Below are 20,336 nucleotides of genomic sequence, written 5' to 3' on the forward strand. Positions count from 1 at the left end.
AACATTTAATAAAAATAGAGAATAAGTTAGATCAATTAAACTATACTTAATTGAATTTTTAGTGTAAATTATTAAACAAGATAAAAGATTTAATAAAAATAGAAAATAAAAAATGACGCTGTTAAAACATTATGGAAGGAGGGGGGACAAAGCTTGATAGATGCATTTTTGTTTGCTGTTCGATTATCATAAAAATCGTCTTTCTTATAGTATATTGGAGATTATTTTGAGATATTTTACAGCATTTAAAAGCAGCTTTTTATTAATTGGTTCTATGATTGATGCAACAATGACCAACTTTTGTTTTAGCAAAATCTCTTTAGGACTTTTTAGTTTTTAATATAACAGTTGGGCGGTATATCCAAGTCAACTTATATATACAATCATTATTTACTATAGTAATTATGTTTTTAATATAGCAAAATCGTGTTTAATATATTTTAAAATGGAATAGAATTCAACATGAAATTTTAAAAAAGTGCTGCACTTCAGTTTATTGAAAAAGATAGAATCAAATGAAACAGAATTGAATTACTATAGTAATTATGTTTTATTGACTAAAAAATTACTTCTCTTTCATCTTCTCGTTGCCATTTCCACTACCATTCAATGGCAAGGACAGTCGTTTTGTCTTCTCCTTATGCCAATTCCACAATTTCTTTAATTTACCAGTGTCATCTTAAAGAATTTACCTTATAGTTAAATCATACTAACAAAAAAATCATATTAATAAATTAATTAAGTGGCATAATAAATTAGTCTAACAATATTATTAAATATTTGTGTAAAAATATTTTAAACTATTCATATACATAGATTAAACTCTATTTTTAAATTCTTTAAAGAGTTTATTTCCCTTTATGGAAACACACACTACATGCTATATATGGCTCATTGCGTTCAATCCATTGAATTTGGATCATATTTGAAATGAAATACGTTAGGAAAATTCAATCATTGCTCGTGTAATAAATTACTTTTTTATTAATATGCATTGTATCTATGGCTTTAAACTTGATTATTGTGGATTAAGTTTGCTGATAAGTGTTAAGTTTATGGATATGTGTTTAGAAAAGATTTTATTTGTGGATCAAGTATCTTTTATGATAATTTTCACACATTAAAGAAATTAGTCTTTAGTTGTCGGTGAATAATAATTGATTTTCACACATTAACTCAACGTAATAAAGAGAAAACAAGTTTTTGGTTTGCGTCATATTCATATTGACTTGATCGAACTAACTACCTTATTATTCAAAGTGATTAATTTTTTGTGTGACTAAACTAAATGAATAAATAGAACACCTACAAAGACATTTTGACATTCAAATTAATATTAATCCCACCATAGCAACAAGCTAGATTAAATAATGTGTATATGATGCAATGACATACCCATATTTATAAGTGTTGATCAGAGTGGGCTGGATTTCTATGTTTAAGGCTCATGGTCCTTGTAAGAGAAATGATATATGTTGTACAGGTACATGTGAGGTAGTAGGCAGAAGTCAACGTTTAAACTTTAAGTCCAAGGCCTAATCCTAGCTTAATGCTTTTAAATACTAATGTTTTGTTGCTAACATTTAACCAAAAAAGTTATTCCACCTGCAATAAAAATAGAAATAATTGTGTACATCTTTTGCATGTTTTAAGTTATCTTTAATTTTAGATGGAAACTTCTTATGTATAACTTTAACAAATGTGTATCTAAACTTGTCTAAAAAAACATCTATATACCACTTTAATTTTTTAATTAATCTGGAGCAAAAGTCTATCCTTGGAATCACTATACAACATCAAGAAATATAAATGCAAAGATACGGAATTATAAGATTGATTGAGTGGTAATTAAAAAGAGAAGGGAGAGAGAGAAATATTGTGAGTTTAATTATTTCTCCTAAAAAAACTATCAATTATCAACTAACATTTACCGGAAAAAAAATATTTAAGGATATAATCACAAATTTTGGAACCAAAACACGTGTTTAATTAATACTAAAAGGGCAAAATAATACAACCATAATATTATCTGGTCACAACATGAAGTTAAAACTTAAAAGTAGAACTTGCTTTTAATAGAAATATGAAAGTAAAACTAATATAAAATTATTACACAGTACAAGACTTCAATACTCTTATTATTACTCCATATTTTGCTTTAGTTTTTCCAATTCAAGATACCTCTATTCAACTTCAGTGACCAGTGCTTGAATTATTGGGGCAAGGCCTCAATGAAGGTCCACATAGCCCTTCATTATTTGAATAATTTACCACAACATGACCATTGGTAAAGTTTGGAACAGGCCCCGTCAAAGAATTGTTTGACACAGTAAATGTCCTGGGTCGTTGGAGAAGGCCCAACTGTTGGGGAAAATGATAACTTAGTCGATTCTGATCAAGTTTAAGGGCATTAAGGTCGGTACAATTTGCAAGACTCATAGGTATTGCTCCAGAAAATTTATTTGAAGATTGATCAAGAGATGTCACAAATGGTAGAAGAGTGGCAGTATTTTCTGGAATGGTTCCAGAGAGAGTGTTAATTGAAAAGTCTAATCCAGTTAAGCTTGTGCAATTTTGAATGACGAGGAAATTGGCCCTTGAGATCCATATTTGAATGTTTTTTTTATGAATTGAACATAATACCTAAGATTAACAATATTCACACACTCTCCTCAATTAACTAACTGAGTTAGACTGCTTGATCCATATTTGAGAGCTTTAGATTAAGGACTCTGTTCTCATCAGGGTGCCAACATTCAACCCCATTAAACTTACAAACAAAGCCTTCATTTTGTTGTTGAAATTCCAAGATTGCAAATAGTTGTAAGGGTCTCTAAGGGACTCTTTGATGCTCTTCAAGCAGAAGATATCATTGCCCATAGGTCATGCCACAAATAATCAGCAACAAGAAACTCACAAAAAGAGAAGTGAAAATCTGGCCACTCCGAAAAATCATTTTCACCAATACTGCTCCTAAGAAACATTGAGAAGAAAATAAAGTGAGCAGAAAAAATTAACACGGTTCAACATTGGGCCCGTGGGGGCCTTATGCAAACAATTGCAAGTGTATGTTTGGATTAAAATTGGTAAATTTAAGTTTGAATTAAACCTTAGTTTGCAAATTGAATTTGCAAAATTATTTCAAGTTTTGTTTTCTTGAAACTTAATTTTCTGATAAAATTTTAGTCTCAAACATAATTTTGGGAGATAATCAAACATAATCTCTAAGTGATTTTACTCTCGAACCTACTTTTAAAATCATTTCAACGGAAATCCATACATGCCCAAGTCTTCCATATCACATAAGACCTTTAAAAATTATATTTTTGATAAAATTTATGTATTATTAATTTGAGTGATAAATTTCATTGAAAACAATATTTTTATTGAATTTTTTCTCACCTTAAAGTTATAAGTTTATTTTTTAACATAATAAAGTTATAAGAGGAAAAAAAAAACTAATGAGATATATTGAAGAAGATGTCAAATATAAATTTAACCTGTGCTAGCCCGATAATTTAAGACACATCCATGAACACTGCAAACTAACCAAGTTAACCATTAATAAAAAAAAAAAAAAAACAAAGCCAATAATTAACAAAGGCAAAAACTCTTTAAATTAGACCAAAACTTACAATGAACGAAGTAAGAGTACTACTTCAAGAAAACATCAAAACCAAGAGAAACCCGGTGAAGTTGATATGCATGGGAAGTTGGGAACTATGACCTATTGCACTTATATACATGCAAGGTTCGAAAAATATAGGAAAGAACAAAGAAGTCACCTTTGATTAGATTAAGACATCGTGCGTGATAAAACACTTGGAACGGGTCAAAGAAGGAAATTAAAGCCAAAATTTTCCAAGCTTGAGAGAAGACTTGGGCTATAGAAACGTGAATAATAGTGAAGAGTGCTTCTTTAGTTGCCGTCCAAAAAATAAAACAATTAAATGAGTAAAAGGTATTTTACTTTTATCTAAATCTATAATTATTTAACACATAAAAAAAGTATAAATGATGATTGTGAATGGACATGAGAGGACAAAATGAGAATGAATATGTTATTCCCCATCCTCTTGTTAGTGTTTGGGATTGGGTAAGGTTTATTACCAATGATGACTTCTTAGGTTGAAACTAGTTAGTTAATTGGAGGAATGCATTATACATAACAATTCTTAAAGCATTTGGCTACATAAACATGTTATGTGTATACTCTCAAATTTTTAACATGCATGTAATCTTTTATGTTAATATATATGAGTTTTTCTTATTCCCTATCCAAGTTCCCTTTAAAAAATGTGTAGCAGGTATTGACAGATAACGGCATGGGTTTTAAGTTTAATGTTAAATTTGAATTGTTTTATTCAAAAGGTTTTCTATTTACTAAAATGAGCCAATTAACCAGTGAGTCAAATACTCAACCTGTTACTAAAATGAATCCCTTGCACCCTGTTGAGCCTAATGCAATAAATTATTTTTGAAACCTAAGTCGAATGAAATTAATGATCACCTTATCTTAGGTTGTAGGAGAACACGCGTCAAGGCAAATTTATCCTTTATTTGGGGGAGTTGGAATTTTGGTTGGGTGGAAAATTTTGTTTCAAGAACAACACCAATAGCACACACTCAAAGGAGAAAATATGATAAGTTGGTACAGTACCAGATCAGTCTCTAAAAAAAAGGCAAGCCTTGTTTCCAAATAAAGAAGCTGATAGCAACTTAAATTCCAAAATAAATTTTGTGTACTGTTAGGAATAGAAGTTGGATCTTTGGAATACAAGTCATGGGTTATCAGGTAGGCGTTCTCTTAGAACCTAATTTTATTTCCAAGAAAAACCATGAGTTCTTTGTTAGCCCAGCCAAGTTACAAGCCTAAAAAGCCCTTAGTGATCAACAATATGTATGTATGATTGTTTTAACTAAGAAGAAGTGCAAAGTTGGGAACATTGGTTTAATTGTTGATTTTGGAAACATTCTAAGTTGAGGCACTTGTGCGATGAGGGAAACACTAAGCCTTGTGAGGAATGAAGTGTTGCAATTATGAGTTATCTCATGAAAGGATTCGCAGTTATCTCATGTGTCGATACTTTCAGACTTGTCTTTTGCTTAAGGGCAAGCAAATGTTTTAATTTGAGGGAGTTTGATAACTATGAAATAATGAAGAAATTAACATCTTTGCTATTTTTTATCAGCAGAAGTCAAGAGAAGAAGAATTCAAGTTCTTTGAAGGGATATTGAGGCAAAAAGTGGAAGAAAAAGCCTTGAAAAAAATTGAAGAAGTGGATAGCTCGCTTAGCGTGCCACCCAGGCTTAGTGTGCCCGCACTTAGCGTGCAACTCAGGCTTAGCACGCAGAAAAGCCCACAATGAAGTCCAAAGGCGTGCTTAGCGCAAGAACTCGCACTAAGCATGAAGTCAGCGTGAAAATTAAGTTACTTGGAGCCTATATAAGGAGAAGGAAGCAAAAGGGAAAAACACACCGAGTCTTAGAACTATCCAAAGCCTGGACCTATCCCTTAGGAGAAACCCTCTTTCTTAGTCATTCCCCATTTTCTTGCTATTAGTCATCCACCCCCTTCTTCTATAAGCCTTTGGAGTGTAAAGCCTCTCATGGCTATGAGAGGCTAAACTCCCTCTGTTAGAGCCTCGCAGCCAATGCCCTTGTAATGTAACTGCTCTTCTTATTTATTAATGCAATTTCAATTTCTATTGCTCTTTTCTGCTCTTCATCTCTATTGTGTGGTTTAGTCATCCATGCATTTGTTTTTAAGGGTTATACATTGGAAAATGGTAATGTCTAATGAACTGGGAAATGACATCTCAACAATGCATTACTATGGATAGAGTGATTTTGTTGTGCCTCTGGACACATCTTCATACTTAATGCAATTTATGATTCAATCTTTGCAAATGGATTTGGGAGAGAAAATACATAAATTAGGCTCTTCATCATGAGGGATGAGGGTTGAATATCTTAGCAAATGCGGGTGGAAATTGGGGAAACAGTTAATAGAGAAAAATATTAATATTGCATCAAGGGTAATTAGGCATGCTAGGCCCCAACATAATTGCATTTCAAAATCATCTTTTGTTCTCTTCTTGTTTATTTTATTATTCTTGCCTTTTTAAATTTAATTTCTTTCTTTCTTTTTATTTCTATTCTACTCCCTTTTCTCTTGCTTACAAATTGAGTATTTATCAACGCAAGTACAAACAAAGTCCTCGTGGACTCGACACTCGGTCTTCCGTTTTAATCTTTACTACTTGTGATAAAATTGGTACACTTGCCAATCTGTTAACATCTAGCTAGGTTACTTTATGAATTGAACCTTGGTTAAGAGCTGAAAAGTGATGATATACCTTATCCATCAAGTATCTACAGACGTGACCATTGATAATGACTATGGAATCACTTCAAAACAAATAAAACTAGGAAATTTTGCAGTACATGATTAACTTAGGTCGACTCCGAGATATGATTCAATATGGTTCTTACTTTAATTCACTTATAAACAACAAAGGGAATTTTAATGAATAGTTGGAAGGCACTAGAAAGAAATGCGAAAACACAGAACAAAAATGCAAAATTTAAACTGAAACAAAGTTTAGTCGCAAAACACAAATAGAATTGCACAAACAGATTTTAAAACAGATTCGAAATCATCAATCCAATTCACCAAACCAATGCAAATGAATTATCACTGTTTTGCAGAGAATGATCAAGTTGTGAAGGTTCAATCAATGTCATTAGGGTTAATTTAATCGAATTAATCCCTAAATTCATTGAGATTGCAAATTAGGTTGGAATATCATTCAAACAATTTGTGATTAAGTTCAAAATTAAGAAAGAAATCCCTAACCTAATTCATTTTCAATCCTAAGCATATTCATAATCATGAAAATCGAAAATAGAATTGAAGAAAAAAATGGACATTCACACAGAATTAGAAATACTAAACCAAGACTCAAATCCAGTCTTGCTTGGAGTGGATCCTTGGATTAATGAAGTGTTTAGCCTTCCATGATCATCACCAGTGGAAAAAAATGAAATTTGTGCAAGAAAAAAGTGAAAAGAGGAAGAAGAATGAAGAACGGTTGAGAGAAAAAGAGAGAAAAGATTTTTATCCTAAAACTTGCACAACAAGTAACTAAATATGTTTTTGTACAAAATGAAGTAACTAACTAACTAAATTCCACTAATATATACAGTTACTACTCATAAGGAAGGTATGGGCCTTGACTAGGCCAATCTACCTAATTAAACTAATTACACAAAGCAAAGCCCAAATGCGCAGTCCAATTATTCAAATGCAGATGTTCTGATTTCCAAGATCAATTTGACCCTCAAAATGGTAGAACTGGCCCAAGCTGATTTCTGACAAAATTGCATATATTTTTCTTAGCTTTCCAGGGACTACCCACATGCTCCATTTGGAATTCTATAGTGGCCTATAGGCCCTACACAAGACAAATAGGTCAAGTAAGCACAAAAATTTGAAAATAAGCCATAATTATCAATTAAGTTCAATCATTTGCTTAAGACCAAAACTGATTTAAGGCGATAAAATAGGAGTTAAAGAGAGGTCAAATAAGCTAAGAAGAATAGAAAAATACTAAACTACAAATGCTCAATCAAATTCCCCTACACTTTATCTTTTACACTCCTAGGCAAAACTAAAAAAAAAGACTAAGAAAAAGAAATCAAATTAAAAATATAACCACAACTAAAAGAAGGTATGAACAAGGCACACATATTTTTCAATGGATCCTAACAATGCATAAAAATGAGAGAGATGTAAAATGGAAGAATGGTCTCAAGGTAACTAGCAATCCATGAGCACATGATCACAAAATGCAAAGTAGACAAGTAGTCAAGTCAAAATTAAAGAATGTAACATGGTGATAGAAATATCTCAAAGAACAACACTCAATCTTACCAAATGTGTATGTGTTTTGTGTTTACACTCAAGCACCACATGTAACTAGCACATCCAGATTTTGACAAGATTCTATTCCATTCAACTTGAAATACTCATGCATCAAAAGATCAAAAGGACTTTTATTGGTACTATTTCTATCTTCTCATGGTTCTATCAGCTTCGCACAGTACTATCTCTATCTTCTCACAAAATTGATACACAAGAAAAATCTTACCAAGGTATAAAGTCTCATCTGAAAGGACTACTAAGATCTATCATCACTTAAAACTCCAACAACACTTCCACTAGTTCTAAGGAGAATCAACATGCTTATGTTCTAGGCTAGTCCACTCATGGTATCAACTCTTGGTTGATTTTAAAACCTAGCACTAGCTCTTGGTATCAATGTGTTTCACCCCGTAATACTCAAACCAACGACTTGTTAATTGTCACCATGTCTTTGATTATAGTCCAACCAGCATTATGAACATGATTGAAATGCAATAACTTCACTTTGTGTAAAAATAAAAAGGATGTTTGTTGAGTTCATTTAATTTTCTTGATTTCATAGAAAAAAATTACATTTCTTAAAATGTCGTAATCATATTTATTAGAGATAATGCTCACATTTGAATTAATTTAAAGGTATTTTTTTTTAGAAATAATGACATTAAATAGAGATGCATTAGTTAAAACTTACTTTTATATGTTAGTCTATTAATCTTAGAATGTGATTTTTGGGTCTAATTCAACTCCAAAAATTAACTTATAAAAAGAGTCTACTGCAACATTAGCTAACTTGGAAATTTTTTTCTTTATATTTGGATTCGAAAAGAGTAAATTTAAATGCATTTTACACTAATTTTTTGTGACTTTTATTTATTAATTGTTTTAATCAATGAGTTTAAAACGCGTAGTTATGACTACTGTGATAGTAAATATGAAGACTTACTAGTCATTAGTGAATATATTAGTATTGTTATGTAAATCGTAACAAGGTTTTTGTAGGTGAACCCGCGGAAGGATATCAAGTAATATAATTATAACTAAAGAGATATAAATAATAGTTATAACTAAAGAGATCTATCTGAATGGGTTAAATATTATATGTGAGTGTTATAAATTTTTTAGTATTGTGTTCCATTTATAAGAATGAAAAAAAATTAATATAATTATAATAGCACTTGGGGATCATAATTGGGAAAGAAAATATATTGGTGTTATCTTAATCTTAATTTTGTCGAAAAACTCTATCGGGGTGGTGGAGCCCAAACACTGTATGCGGACAAGAAAAGGCTGCTATTGGTTAGTGGTAACAAGCCTTTACAGACAAGAAGCATAACGCAACATTACAAAGCAAACGAAACCAAAGGAAACGTGTTGGGACTTAAGACAAGGAGTGAGTGTCGGTGAGTGATAGCCAATGCGAAAGTGCCTAGCAATCAGAGCAAAAACACAAATGCTAAAGACACGTTATTTTTATATTAGTATATTTTTTGTTTTATTTTAAATATATGGGAAATTTTCATAACTTTGGTAATTCACTAGGAGAGAAAGAAAATGAACTTTAGATGGAAGCATTGTTAGATGGGGAAAATGAAAATAAGAAAGGGAGAAATATTCTAAATTTAAATGTTTCTATTTACTTAACGAAAAAATGAAAAAAAGAAAGAAAGAAAGAAAGAAGAGCTTTTGAAAACACTTGAAAATAAACAACGTTTTTAAGAAAATTATAATTTACGTCTCATTTTCTAAGTTTCCTTTATTTTTGTTTTCTTGTATCTTTTTCTCATATCATCGACAAAAAAAAATATTTGTTTACATCTTGATAAAATTAATATTTAATAACTGATTTAAAAATTGATATTAAATTAATTTTTTTATATTATATAATAAGATTGATCTCTTTATGAATAACGTAATTTAGTTTGAAGGAATATTTCCGGCTTTTATAAAATAAAAAAATCAAATTATTCTAATAATAAAAGTTTGTGTTTTAAAAAATATAATATTACATAAAACACATAATTTAGTTATTAAGACATTAATTTTTTTTTATGTGCAGGTAACATTGATTGTAAAAAAAAGACATTAATTAACTATCAATGTTACCTGAACATAAATAAAAATTATACATTATTAAAATATAAATGATTAATTTCTCATTAATAATTAAAATTACTTATTTTAGTCCTACTCAATTTAAAGCATCAAAATCAATAATTTAATTAGGAATTTCAAGTTTAAGATTTTGAAAATTTATCTACATTAGAAACTGAAAAGAAAACTTTTCAGCTGATATTAAAATACATTTAATGACTAACGTAGATAAGTTAATACGAAATCAGTTTAATTAATGTCCTCAAATTTAAACTAAACTTGAACAAATAATTGCTTTAAATAGTTAAAAGAGAAAAGTTGTACTATTACCCATTACCTATAATAATCTACTTGAACAAAATTATTTTCCATAAAATACATGTGATTTTGTTAAAAAAAAAGAATCCTATAGTAATTAAAAATTTAAAATACTTATAATGATGATAAAAAAAAATACTTATAACTCTTTTATAGTTTTTTTTTCTGATTATCCGAATTAAAATATTGATACATATATTATATATTATTGATATAATAGTATATGATCTCATTATATTAAAATGAGTTAAAAGAAATTATTTAATGAGTGAATTCATATTCATTTTTATTGTATATAAAATTTCATTACGACTAACAATTCCCGTATTGCAAAAAGATTAGTCTATTTTTTACTATAGATAAAAAAAACAAGAGACATAGGTGGTTGAATTTGGACGAAAAAAGAAATAATAATAATAATATACTAATGTTCTGTTAATAGCCTTTCTAAAAAAGAAAAAAAAAAATTAGTTTCTTGCATTAAACCACATAACACATGACACTATAATTTCCTCTTCTTCTCTCGTTTCTCTCTCTTTCTTTCTCTCAAAGTGTTGAACTTGAAGTTGCAGAGAGAAAATGGATTGAGAATTCTCTCTCTTTTCTCTTTCTCTTCCCAACTTTCCTTCCTTGGGATCATTCTGGTAAACTCCTCATCTTTTCTATCTCTTCCATTTTATTTATTTATTTTTATTTGATTTTTTTCTTTTGTTTTCTCTCTAAGAGTTTAGATCGGCTTTGTTCTCATGAGTAGAACGAGAATCCACCTTCTCTGTTCATGTTTGGTTTTATGTTCAAGCGATTTCGTTGACATTGCACTCCAAAAGCCACTAGTAACATACTATAGAAAAATTGGGTTTCTTCTTTTTTTTTTTTCTTCAGGAAATTCAATTACTTACTATAAGAAAATTCAATTTGTTTTTAATTTGACTTCTCTTTGTTGTTGTCTTCCTTCATGCCTTAGTTGTTGTGTAGAAGTTTTTCGTCAATTTTGTCCCCTTCTCTTTCTCGGTGTGTGTGTGTGTTTTATTTATTTATAAATTTATAAATTTCTTCTGTTTTTTTAGGGTTTATCTTTGTGACTCAAAGGTTTGGATCCTGAACTATTTTCAGCTAGTTTTTTTTTCAAGCCAGAAAGGTATTTTTGGTAGTGTTCTTGGGAGTTTTAGTGATCAATCAAGCCACTAGAGAGATTGTATAGAAATGAATACTTAATAATTTGGTAATGCTTTTTCAAATAAGATGTTAAAATTAGAGAAGTTGGTTAAATTCTGGGTTTGTGTCCTACTCTTAGTGAAGTTTGTGAAGCTTTTTACTACAAAAAGGGTTGTCTATAATCGGATAATGCACTAGATTGTTAAGTTTAGCTATTAGATATATTACATAAGTTGAAGTTTTGTGATTGGTATTTAGTTTATTGTTTTATTTTGTTCAGCTTCTTTGCTATGGAAGACTCAGATTCAGTTGCTACGCTGATAGATTCCACAACTTCTAAGATACAGCAGCTGCAAAAGGCATTTGCTGAACTTGAAAGTTACCGAGCTGTTACTCTGAACTTGAAATGGAAAGAACTCGAGGAACATTTTCATGGTCTGGAGAAATCCTTGAAGAGGCGCTTTCATGAATTGGAAGACCAGGAAAAAGAGTTTGAGAACAAAACAAGGAAGGCTCAGGAGATACTGGAGAAGCGGCAAGCAGCTGTTTATGCCAAGGAGCAAGCCACGTTGCAGAGGCTTCAGGAGAAAAGGGATGCTGCTGTATTTGACATTGTGAATGCTCGAGAAAAGCAGAGGAAGGTCACGATAAGTGATTTGGCTATTGTCTCCAATGGGGGTAAGGGGACATTTCATGTGGAGGACAAACCAGTGGATGCTGTGTCCTTTGCAGCTAATGGTAATGTGGAAGAGGTGGTACTTTCTCCTGAAAATGGAAATGTGGAGTTGTCTTATCCAGACTTGGTAAAACTTTGTAAAGAGATGGATGCTGCTGGGCTTCACAAATTCATATCTGACAACCGTAAGAACCTTGCTGCTGTAAGGGAGGAAATACCACATGCATTAAGAGCAGCTCCTAACGCCGCCTGTTTAGTTTTAGATTCTCTGAAGGGGTTTTACTGTACAGAAGTGTCAAATCAGGACGTAAAGAAGGATGCTAACTTACTGGGTGTTCGCCGAACATGTATCATGCTGATGGAATGTCTATGTGATTTCCTGAGCAACTCAGGTTGTGTTTCTAATGTAATTTCAGAAGATATCAAGGACCGGGCTAAGGCAGTTGCTGAAGAATGGAAACCCAGATTGGATGCTCTTGACATGGATGCTAGCAATGTGAATTCCTTGGAGGCTCATGCATTTTTGCAACTTCTAGCCAGTTTTGGTATTGCCTCTGGTTTTAATGAGGAGGAGTTATCTAGGCTAATTCCAATGGTATCTCGACGTCGCCAAACTGCTGATTTATGTCGTTGCCTTGGGTTGTCAGAGAAGATGCCTGGTGTGCATTTGTTCTTTACTTCTTTTATAGTGTTTGACAAATATCAAGATCTCAAATAAAGCATCTCAGATTTTGAACAAAAATCTGATACAACTAAAGGATTTTTTTTAAGTTGACTTTTATTTTTTATTCTATATGCCAAGTTTTCATATAATTATCTCATGCTCATGTATCTATTTCTTTGAATATAATTTTGAATTTTTACTATGAAAAAATTGTTCCCTTAGGTTTCTCTTTGGTGATAATATATATGCCATCTTGCTAAAGTACCATGTGCCTTGCAAAATCATCCATTAGTGAATAGTAATAGGATTTTTCCAAGTCCTCTAAACTTTTTAATAATTGAATGATTGTATTTGACCACTCTTCATGAATGAGCTTGCCGGATGCTTCTTGTTAAATTATAGAAAGGGAAAAAAATATATTAAAGGAAACATGAAATTTTAATAAGTAATGACTTTTATGCTTTCATGAAAGTGATTGAAGGTTATCAAATATCAAATGAGGTGCATTATTATATGTTAGGATGCTCAAAGAAAATTAATGAATGTAAATTATTAATGTGATATAAATTATGCTGTAAGAATTAAGAAAATCTAGGAAACTTATCACATTACAAAGTAAGCAGTGATAGACTTTAATGATAACATTAGACCTTCACCTTAGTTTCTAAGCATCATCCCAAAGTGGCTTGTGACATGCAAACATAAATGACTTTAGCATCTGTATTATTCAAAGAGTGAGGTAACTAAAGTATTTTATCTGTTTATTTTAATTTTTAATGATTCATTTTACTTTTTCTTGTGCAGGTGTCATTGAAGTTTTGGTGAATAGTGGGCGGCAAATTGATGCTGTTAACTTGGCTTTTGCATTTGATCTTACAGAACAATTTTCACCCATTCCTTTACTGAAGTCTTACTTGAAGGATGCTAGAAAAATTTCTTCTCCTGTCAGAAGTGTTAACTCATCTCCCACTGCACAGGTAAGTTGTTGAGCATCTGTTTTATCACAATATCATGTAATTATTCCCTCTGTTGTTTCTTGTAATAATTTGAACTGGTGCTCTGAAAGTTCTTCAGACTTTATTTCCCAGTTTCTATGGAAGTTATCTATAGTTTTATAGTCATCATGAATTTTTGAGCTTGGTAATTGCAAATGAATGATTGTATAGAATGGTTTTTGTAGTCATCATGAAATATTTTGCAGAATCAAAAACTCCTCTAATTGAGGTGCAATCTTATGAGTTCTTTCCCAATTTTATTATGCTTTCATATTTGTTTACTTATTTGATTTGATTAGGAATTTGGCTAAGGTTACTTATTTAATTGAGGTGCAATCTTTTGACATCTTACTAGATTACCTTCATGCATAAATGACTACAATATGTTAAAAAATAAGTAATGGCTAAATTTGTGTGTAGTATCATCAATGGAAAGAGATTCAGAATATATCTAATCAATTGTAGATATGTTTTCCACATAATTCTAGTTTTTTTTAATTAATAGAACTTGTTATACAAATATGCATCATTTGGATATTTATTAAGAAAAAGAAGTTTATTTAAACGAAATACATCATACCCAATCTGTATCCTAACTCAGTTTTGACTTTCATTACACACCTTCTAGATGTTGAAAATATATCTATAATTTATTTTGCATTCAACTTTCTTATTAAAAAATTCAAAATATGGTCTATGAAATCCTTTAGTTAGCAAGTCAGCTGTTTGTTGCACATCCTCCTTCTAACTTTTCTTTTATGATGTTCCTATCGATGTCCACATGTTTGCTCTTGTCATGCTGTACTAGGGTGGTGTGCAAGATGAAACATTGATTGTTGCCTGCCTCTTTATGACAAATATAGCTTCGTTGGCCTTCAATTGTTCTTTTCCTCTTTAGTTTTTCTAGAACCCTTTCATCCCCAATAATTCACATATCCCCATGTTCCTTTGAGAAACCAGTTTGAAAAATCAATATTTGTTTTAGACTATGCATCTTCCAATGTAAAAAAGCATTTCGGTGGCCTTAGGTTTTCAATTTCAAATTCTGATTCCAAGCACTTCTACCTTTCCATTTCAGTAAGATCATCTCCCACGTGTATGATACCAGCTTAGACGATCAAAATAGCAATTTCCTGGCTGATGAAATTTTACGAATAGTGTGTGATCTGTCTGCTCAAGAGTACCTTTGTTTCTTTAAGGACTTGTATATCTCTCAAACCATGCCTTAGGTGACCGTTTCAAATGATAGTATGATACAACAACTTTTCAGTTTACATACTTCAGAACCAAACCTTTATCAAAACCCTGTGGAGGCTCCATGTAGACTCTCTCTTCAAGGGCATTTAGGAATGCGTTCTAGATATGTAGATGTTATATTGGACAATCCAGATTTGCAGCAATCTAGAGAAGCACTATCAGTACTGAGTTTATCTAGAGGTGTGAAGGTTTGTGTGAGGGGTTGATGACCAATGGAATAAGACTAAGAAGGTTGAGTTAGAACGGAATATGAATGAGGGGTTTTCTTGTAATTTCCTAAACATGTGACAGTGAAGGATAGAAAGTGATGGCAGTTCCTTCGTGATAATCCTGTTTGGAAGTTTGAAAGTCCCTTGAATTTTAAATTCTTTATTTTTGACAGCAGTGCTTAATATAATTAACACCAATGACCTACTGCAAGTTTGTTGGCCACATAAGGCTATTTCCCCTTATATGTTTGTTATGTTTTGTTGTCAGCTCAGAATTTGTTATTCATTTGTTCTTATATTTTCTGCTGCCACTTTATGAAATCTTTAATTTTGGAATTGTTGGGTATTCCCTAGGTCATTGGACTAGTCTTGCCGACTAGCTTAACTGGGTCTGGTAGAACTAAAGAAACTAAATTTTTGTTGCAAATCTTTGCTATACTTTCGTACATTTAGTTGGAGCATAATTTTTGCATTTTTAAGGATTTTTTTTTTTTGGATTAGTATTGTCTCTAGGATAAGTTAGGCACTTGGTTTCTTTTGGATATAAAACCGTTCATGAGTCTTCACCATAATAACTTAGTGTGTGTTTGGATTTAAGTTGGAAATGCGGTGCACATGGTTCTATGCAAATCCAACGGATAAAAGTACGTTGAAAGTAAAAGTAAGGGTGGTGATGCTTCTGCAATCATACGTTTGCCTCAAACATACGTTTGTAACCTTCTACCCAAACACACTTAAGCTTTTGGGTTCATGACTTGGTAGAGATTCTATGATCAAAATGGACACAATTTTGTTAATTTGTTCTGTGAATATAGATGTAATGGCGATAAAGAGCTTTCACGTATGAGGTCTGGGAACTTTGTGGAGTGTGGCATTGCTGCAACTGAAACAATGGGGACAAAATTGCTTGATTCCAAAAAATTAGAGGGATGAAAAGTGATTGAAGAGACATTCACTGTCTTGGTTTGACCGAGGGTTGTGCTTTGGTTCCATTAGGTCCTTCTTTATATGCTTGAAAGTTGAAGATGCCCAGTGATCTTGATCTTGATGTTTGATAATTAACTTGTTTATACAGATATATATTTTTTCTATGAATATTCCTAATTACTTGCTATTGCCTCAGATTGATGTTAATGATCGAGAACTGATTGCACTTAAAGCTGTAATTAAGTGTATTGAAGATCACAAACTTGATGACCAGTACCCTCTGGATCCTCTCCAGAAGCGAGCGACCCAACTCGAGAAGGCCAAGGCTGACAAGAAAAGGGTAACTGAAGCAACAAAGCCTCAACCCAAGAGACCCCGTGCTAATGGTGTGGGATATGGCCCGCGTGTCACTAACATTCTATCTGACAAAACTTCTTATGCTAGAGTTGCTGACAGGTATCCTCAATACGTGTATGACCGACCTTACATGTACCCTGCACCAACTGACAATCACTGCCCTCCTCTCATGGGTTCTGCAACTTATAACATCTCTCCTAATCCTGGCAACTACTTTGGAAATGGCTATCAGTACCAAGCTACATATCTCCACTAGTTAGCACAGATGATGGTGAACTGATGACTAAGAAGCTACATATCCCTTTGTTTAATATTTAGTCTTAAGTCTTAACCCTTAAGCTGTTGTATGTTGCACTTTATCTATGTAGTCTTTAAGAATTGCTGAAACAGGTAAAATGTCATGTTAAATTTTAACTTCTGTGCTAGAAGATATTCTGATCCTCTAATGTATGTACTCTGTTCTCGTTTTGTAAAATATCTTTCTTTGTTTCTTAGATCTGAGATCTGTGATTGTCATTTTTCACTGAATCTAACAAACTACAGTTTTATGACTTGTTTCATGTTTTCCTCTCCAGTAAAGTGTATATCATCTATCTACGTCACGGAGACGGGTAAATTTTGAGAAATCTTAGGGTGTGTTTGATTTGCATTTTTATTTTCTGTTTTCATTTTCTCAAAACTATTTTCATTTTCAAAATATTAGAATTCTGAAAACATGTTTGGTTTGACTTCTTGTTTTCTGTTTTCAAGAAATAAAAACACTGAAAATGCGTTTTCAAAAGGAAATGTATTTTTAGATTTGCTTAAAATTACATTCCTTGTCATCGCGTTTTCATTTTATCCAAAATGAGGTTCCTGGTTTTGACTGAAAACGAGATTTTATTGTTTTCAGTTTTTAGTTCATTTGGAAAAATATTTTCACTGAAAATGAAAACAGAAATCCAATCAAACACATTTTCATCGTCATTTTTTATTTCCAGTGAAAATGAAAACAAAAAATAACCAAACCAAACACCCCCTTAAATTTTGGAAAGTTCATGAAATCTAATTTGATCCAATGCACATTGTTTTGAAGATTGAAGGTCTTACGTTGTATGTTTTGTTCCATCACTTTGGTAATCAAATTTGTGACTTTTAGACCAAATTGTTGAGATTAGTCCCTGTTTTTTTTTTGGCAAAATTGTATTTTTGGTTCCTCAGTTTATCTCCAGTTTCGAATTTGGTCCTCAAGTAATTTAATTCACAAATTTGGTCTCCTTATTTTGTAAAATTGTGCAATGTTGATCCCCTAGGTCACAATTGGACGTTAATCGTTAACAAGTGATGTCGACTGTCACGTGTCACGTTCTTATTGAATGATGACTGCCACGTGTCATGTTTTGATTGATCAATGAAAACAATAATTTATTTCTTTCATGGAGTTGATATCCAATCAGAACATGACACGTGGCAATCAACATCACTTGTTAACCTCAACGTCCAATTATGGTCTGGAGGACCAACATTGCACAATTTTACAAAATAGAAGGACCAAATTTGTGAATATTAGTGGGGGACCAAATCCAAAACTGGAGATAAACTGATAAACCAAATTTACAATTTTGCCTTTTTTTTTAACTCGACTTTTTCTTTTTTTTCATTTTTTGTTCACCACTAAGTTAATCTTATAATTCGTTTCCCATTGAGATTAGTTCCTTGTTGAAATTGAAAAAGGAAGTGATAGTAATATATTGTTTTTAACACTTATGTGTATTAAATTTATTGAAAAACTAGTCGGTAACCCGTGCATACGCACGGGTCATTTTGCTAAATGATTTTTGATGAAAGAATTAAAAGAAAGGTATTGTAAAAAAACAAAAAGACTAACATTCATATATTATTATTATCATCATCATCATCATCATCATCATGTAGGCTTTGGGTTCCTTAAAAAAAATACACTTTGGGACTTTATTATTCAACATTGTCCTGTGAATCCTATTGTTGCAACCCTTGCATGGACAAAACACAATCATCTTCAGTACCACCGTTGTTACGGCAGGTTGTCCCAAAAATCAAACCACAAAAAAACAGACCAAAAAAAGTAAAAGAACCGTAATCAAAATCGCAAAAAATAGAATGAAGATCAGAAGAGAACTCTATCAAAATTAGAAAATCCAACACACACAACACATTCCAATCTTCAAAGCAAACTCACTCATTTGATATTGTGATTCTCTTGCTCCATTGTGCCCACCAAAGATGCAACACACTTGTTGGGAATAACAACCGTGTCCTATTTATTTACAAAAACAAAATTAAAATATCAAAATAAAAAAAACAAAAGATGGATAAAAGTCGGAGAAAGAAAAGATTAACGAAAAGAGAGAGTATTAAGGAAGAAAAGGAGATAAATGGAATAAGAGAAGATTTGGGATTTGAGCCAGATTATTAAGCGAAATTAAATGGGAAATTGAAATCCGCCAATTAGAGAATGACACACACCAGGAACCTTAAAGAAAAATATCTCAATGTTCACTCCCGACCTTACAACATAAAAAAGAGTCTTCAGCTAGAGCATGCATAATAATAACAACAACAACAACAACAACAACAACAATAAAATTAAATAGAATTCTAATCCAGCTTCCTGCACCAACAATAAATTTTATGATTTAAAATGTAAAACTGAAGTATGATATAAACAGTATAAATAGCAGTATACTTTTGGAGGCTCCTATAATTGTTAATAATAATAATAATAATAATAATAAATCATTTTAGGTATGGGCACAACAGGTATATCTCTTTTATTAGATAGTTTATTGCAAGAAGCTGGATTAGGATTTTATTTAATTTTATTGTTGTTGTTGTTATTATATTATTATTATCATTATTATTTTTATTGTTATAATTATTATTATTATTATTATTATTATTATTATTATTATTATTAATTTTCATTTTTGTTTTTGTGATTCTGATGGTTGGGTGATTATTTGTTTAAAAGGCTGCATTAGGTTCTCCTTAGGACGATATCACGACTCGCGAGCTTCGAGCCTCACCTTTCTGGCAACAAAGGTGGCGAGATTCCGACAAAGCGATGAGAGAAAAAGTTGAAACTGCGCTTTTTAGAGAGAGAATTTCATTTTGGTTTTGGAGAAGGAAGAACACGCTTCTGAAGAAGGAATAGGTAAACGATAATACAAAAAATGGGTTTTCGGAGATGGGAGGAAGCGTGTTGCACGTCCACATCGACATGATTGGAGAAGCCTGGACAGAGAGACACGTGGGAGAGGCAACAGGAGAATTAAGTGAAATTAAATGGAGAGTTAGAAAATGAAACACGAATTAATAAGAATGAAGAAAGAAGAGATAAATCCATAGCAGAATAGCATGAAATTTGAAATTGAAGTACCTCTCAAATAGCTTGAACCTTCCATCAAAATAATAATAATCATAATAATAATAAACATGCATAAAACAAAGCACAAAGAAAGAAACTTGTCGACCGGATATTTTTTCGTGGATCACCTTGCGAGCAGGAAAATCAGAAAGGAAAAAAAAACAGGAAATATCAGTAAGGAAGGAAAAACATGAAACAAACTAAATAATAATAATAATAATGATAATAATGATAATAATAATAATAATAATAATAATAATATTTCCTTTTGCTGATTTTGCACCTCGAGTTGTACATCCACTCAACAAAACATCAATTTATTTTCTTCCCTAATCCTTTTTATTTATTTTCTGATTAGAAAACAAACTAAGAAAC

General features: G+C 31.6%; 1 protein-coding gene and 1 long non-coding RNA gene across 2 annotated transcripts; one reads left to right on the top strand and one right to left on the bottom strand.

Moving 5' to 3' along the window:
* Window positions 1-1,971: 1,971 nt before the first annotated feature.
* On the bottom strand, window positions 1,972-3,701 carry LOC102659872 (uncharacterized). Its single transcript, XR_001387701.3, has 3 exons — window positions 3,636-3,701; window positions 3,501-3,545; window positions 1,972-2,973 (listed from the first exon to the last, which is right to left on the bottom strand). It is a non-coding gene; the product is annotated as an uncharacterized lncRNA (long non-coding RNA).
* Window positions 3,702-10,818: 7,117 nt separating this feature from the next.
* LOC100806993 (FRIGIDA-like protein 3) lies at window positions 10,819-17,070 on the top strand. The gene is made up of 4 exons (XM_003520965.4): window positions 10,819-10,980; window positions 11,772-12,826; window positions 13,636-13,808; window positions 16,416-17,070. Exons 2-4 carry the CDS (start codon window positions 11,782-11,784, stop codon window positions 16,830-16,832), a joined length of 1,635 nt encoding a protein of 544 aa, XP_003521013.1. The 5' UTR covers window positions 10,819-10,980; window positions 11,772-11,781; the 3' UTR covers window positions 16,833-17,070.
* Window positions 17,071-20,336: the final 3,266 nt, after the last annotated feature.

Source organism: Glycine max, chromosome 3 (assembly GCF_000004515.6).
Source record: "Glycine max cultivar Williams 82 chromosome 3, Glycine_max_v4.0, whole genome shotgun sequence".
Taxonomy (NCBI): Eukaryota; Viridiplantae; Streptophyta; class Magnoliopsida; order Fabales; family Fabaceae; genus Glycine; species Glycine max.

What these genes read in the sequence shown, in the direction of transcription:
- LOC100806993 (XM_003520965.4), top strand. Translation starts at nt 11,782, where the DNA reads ATGGAAGACTCAGATTCAGTTGCTACGCTGATAGATTCCACAACTTCT. An exon ending in GTTGTCAGAGAAGATGCCTG is followed by an intron (nt 12,827 to 13,635) that starts GTGTGCATTTGT and finishes TTTCTTGTGCAG; the next exon opens with GTGTCATTGAAGTTTTGGTG. An exon ending in ACTCATCTCCCACTGCACAG is followed by an intron (nt 13,809 to 16,415) that starts GTAAGTTGTTGA and finishes CTATTGCCTCAG; the next exon opens with ATTGATGTTAATGATCGAGA.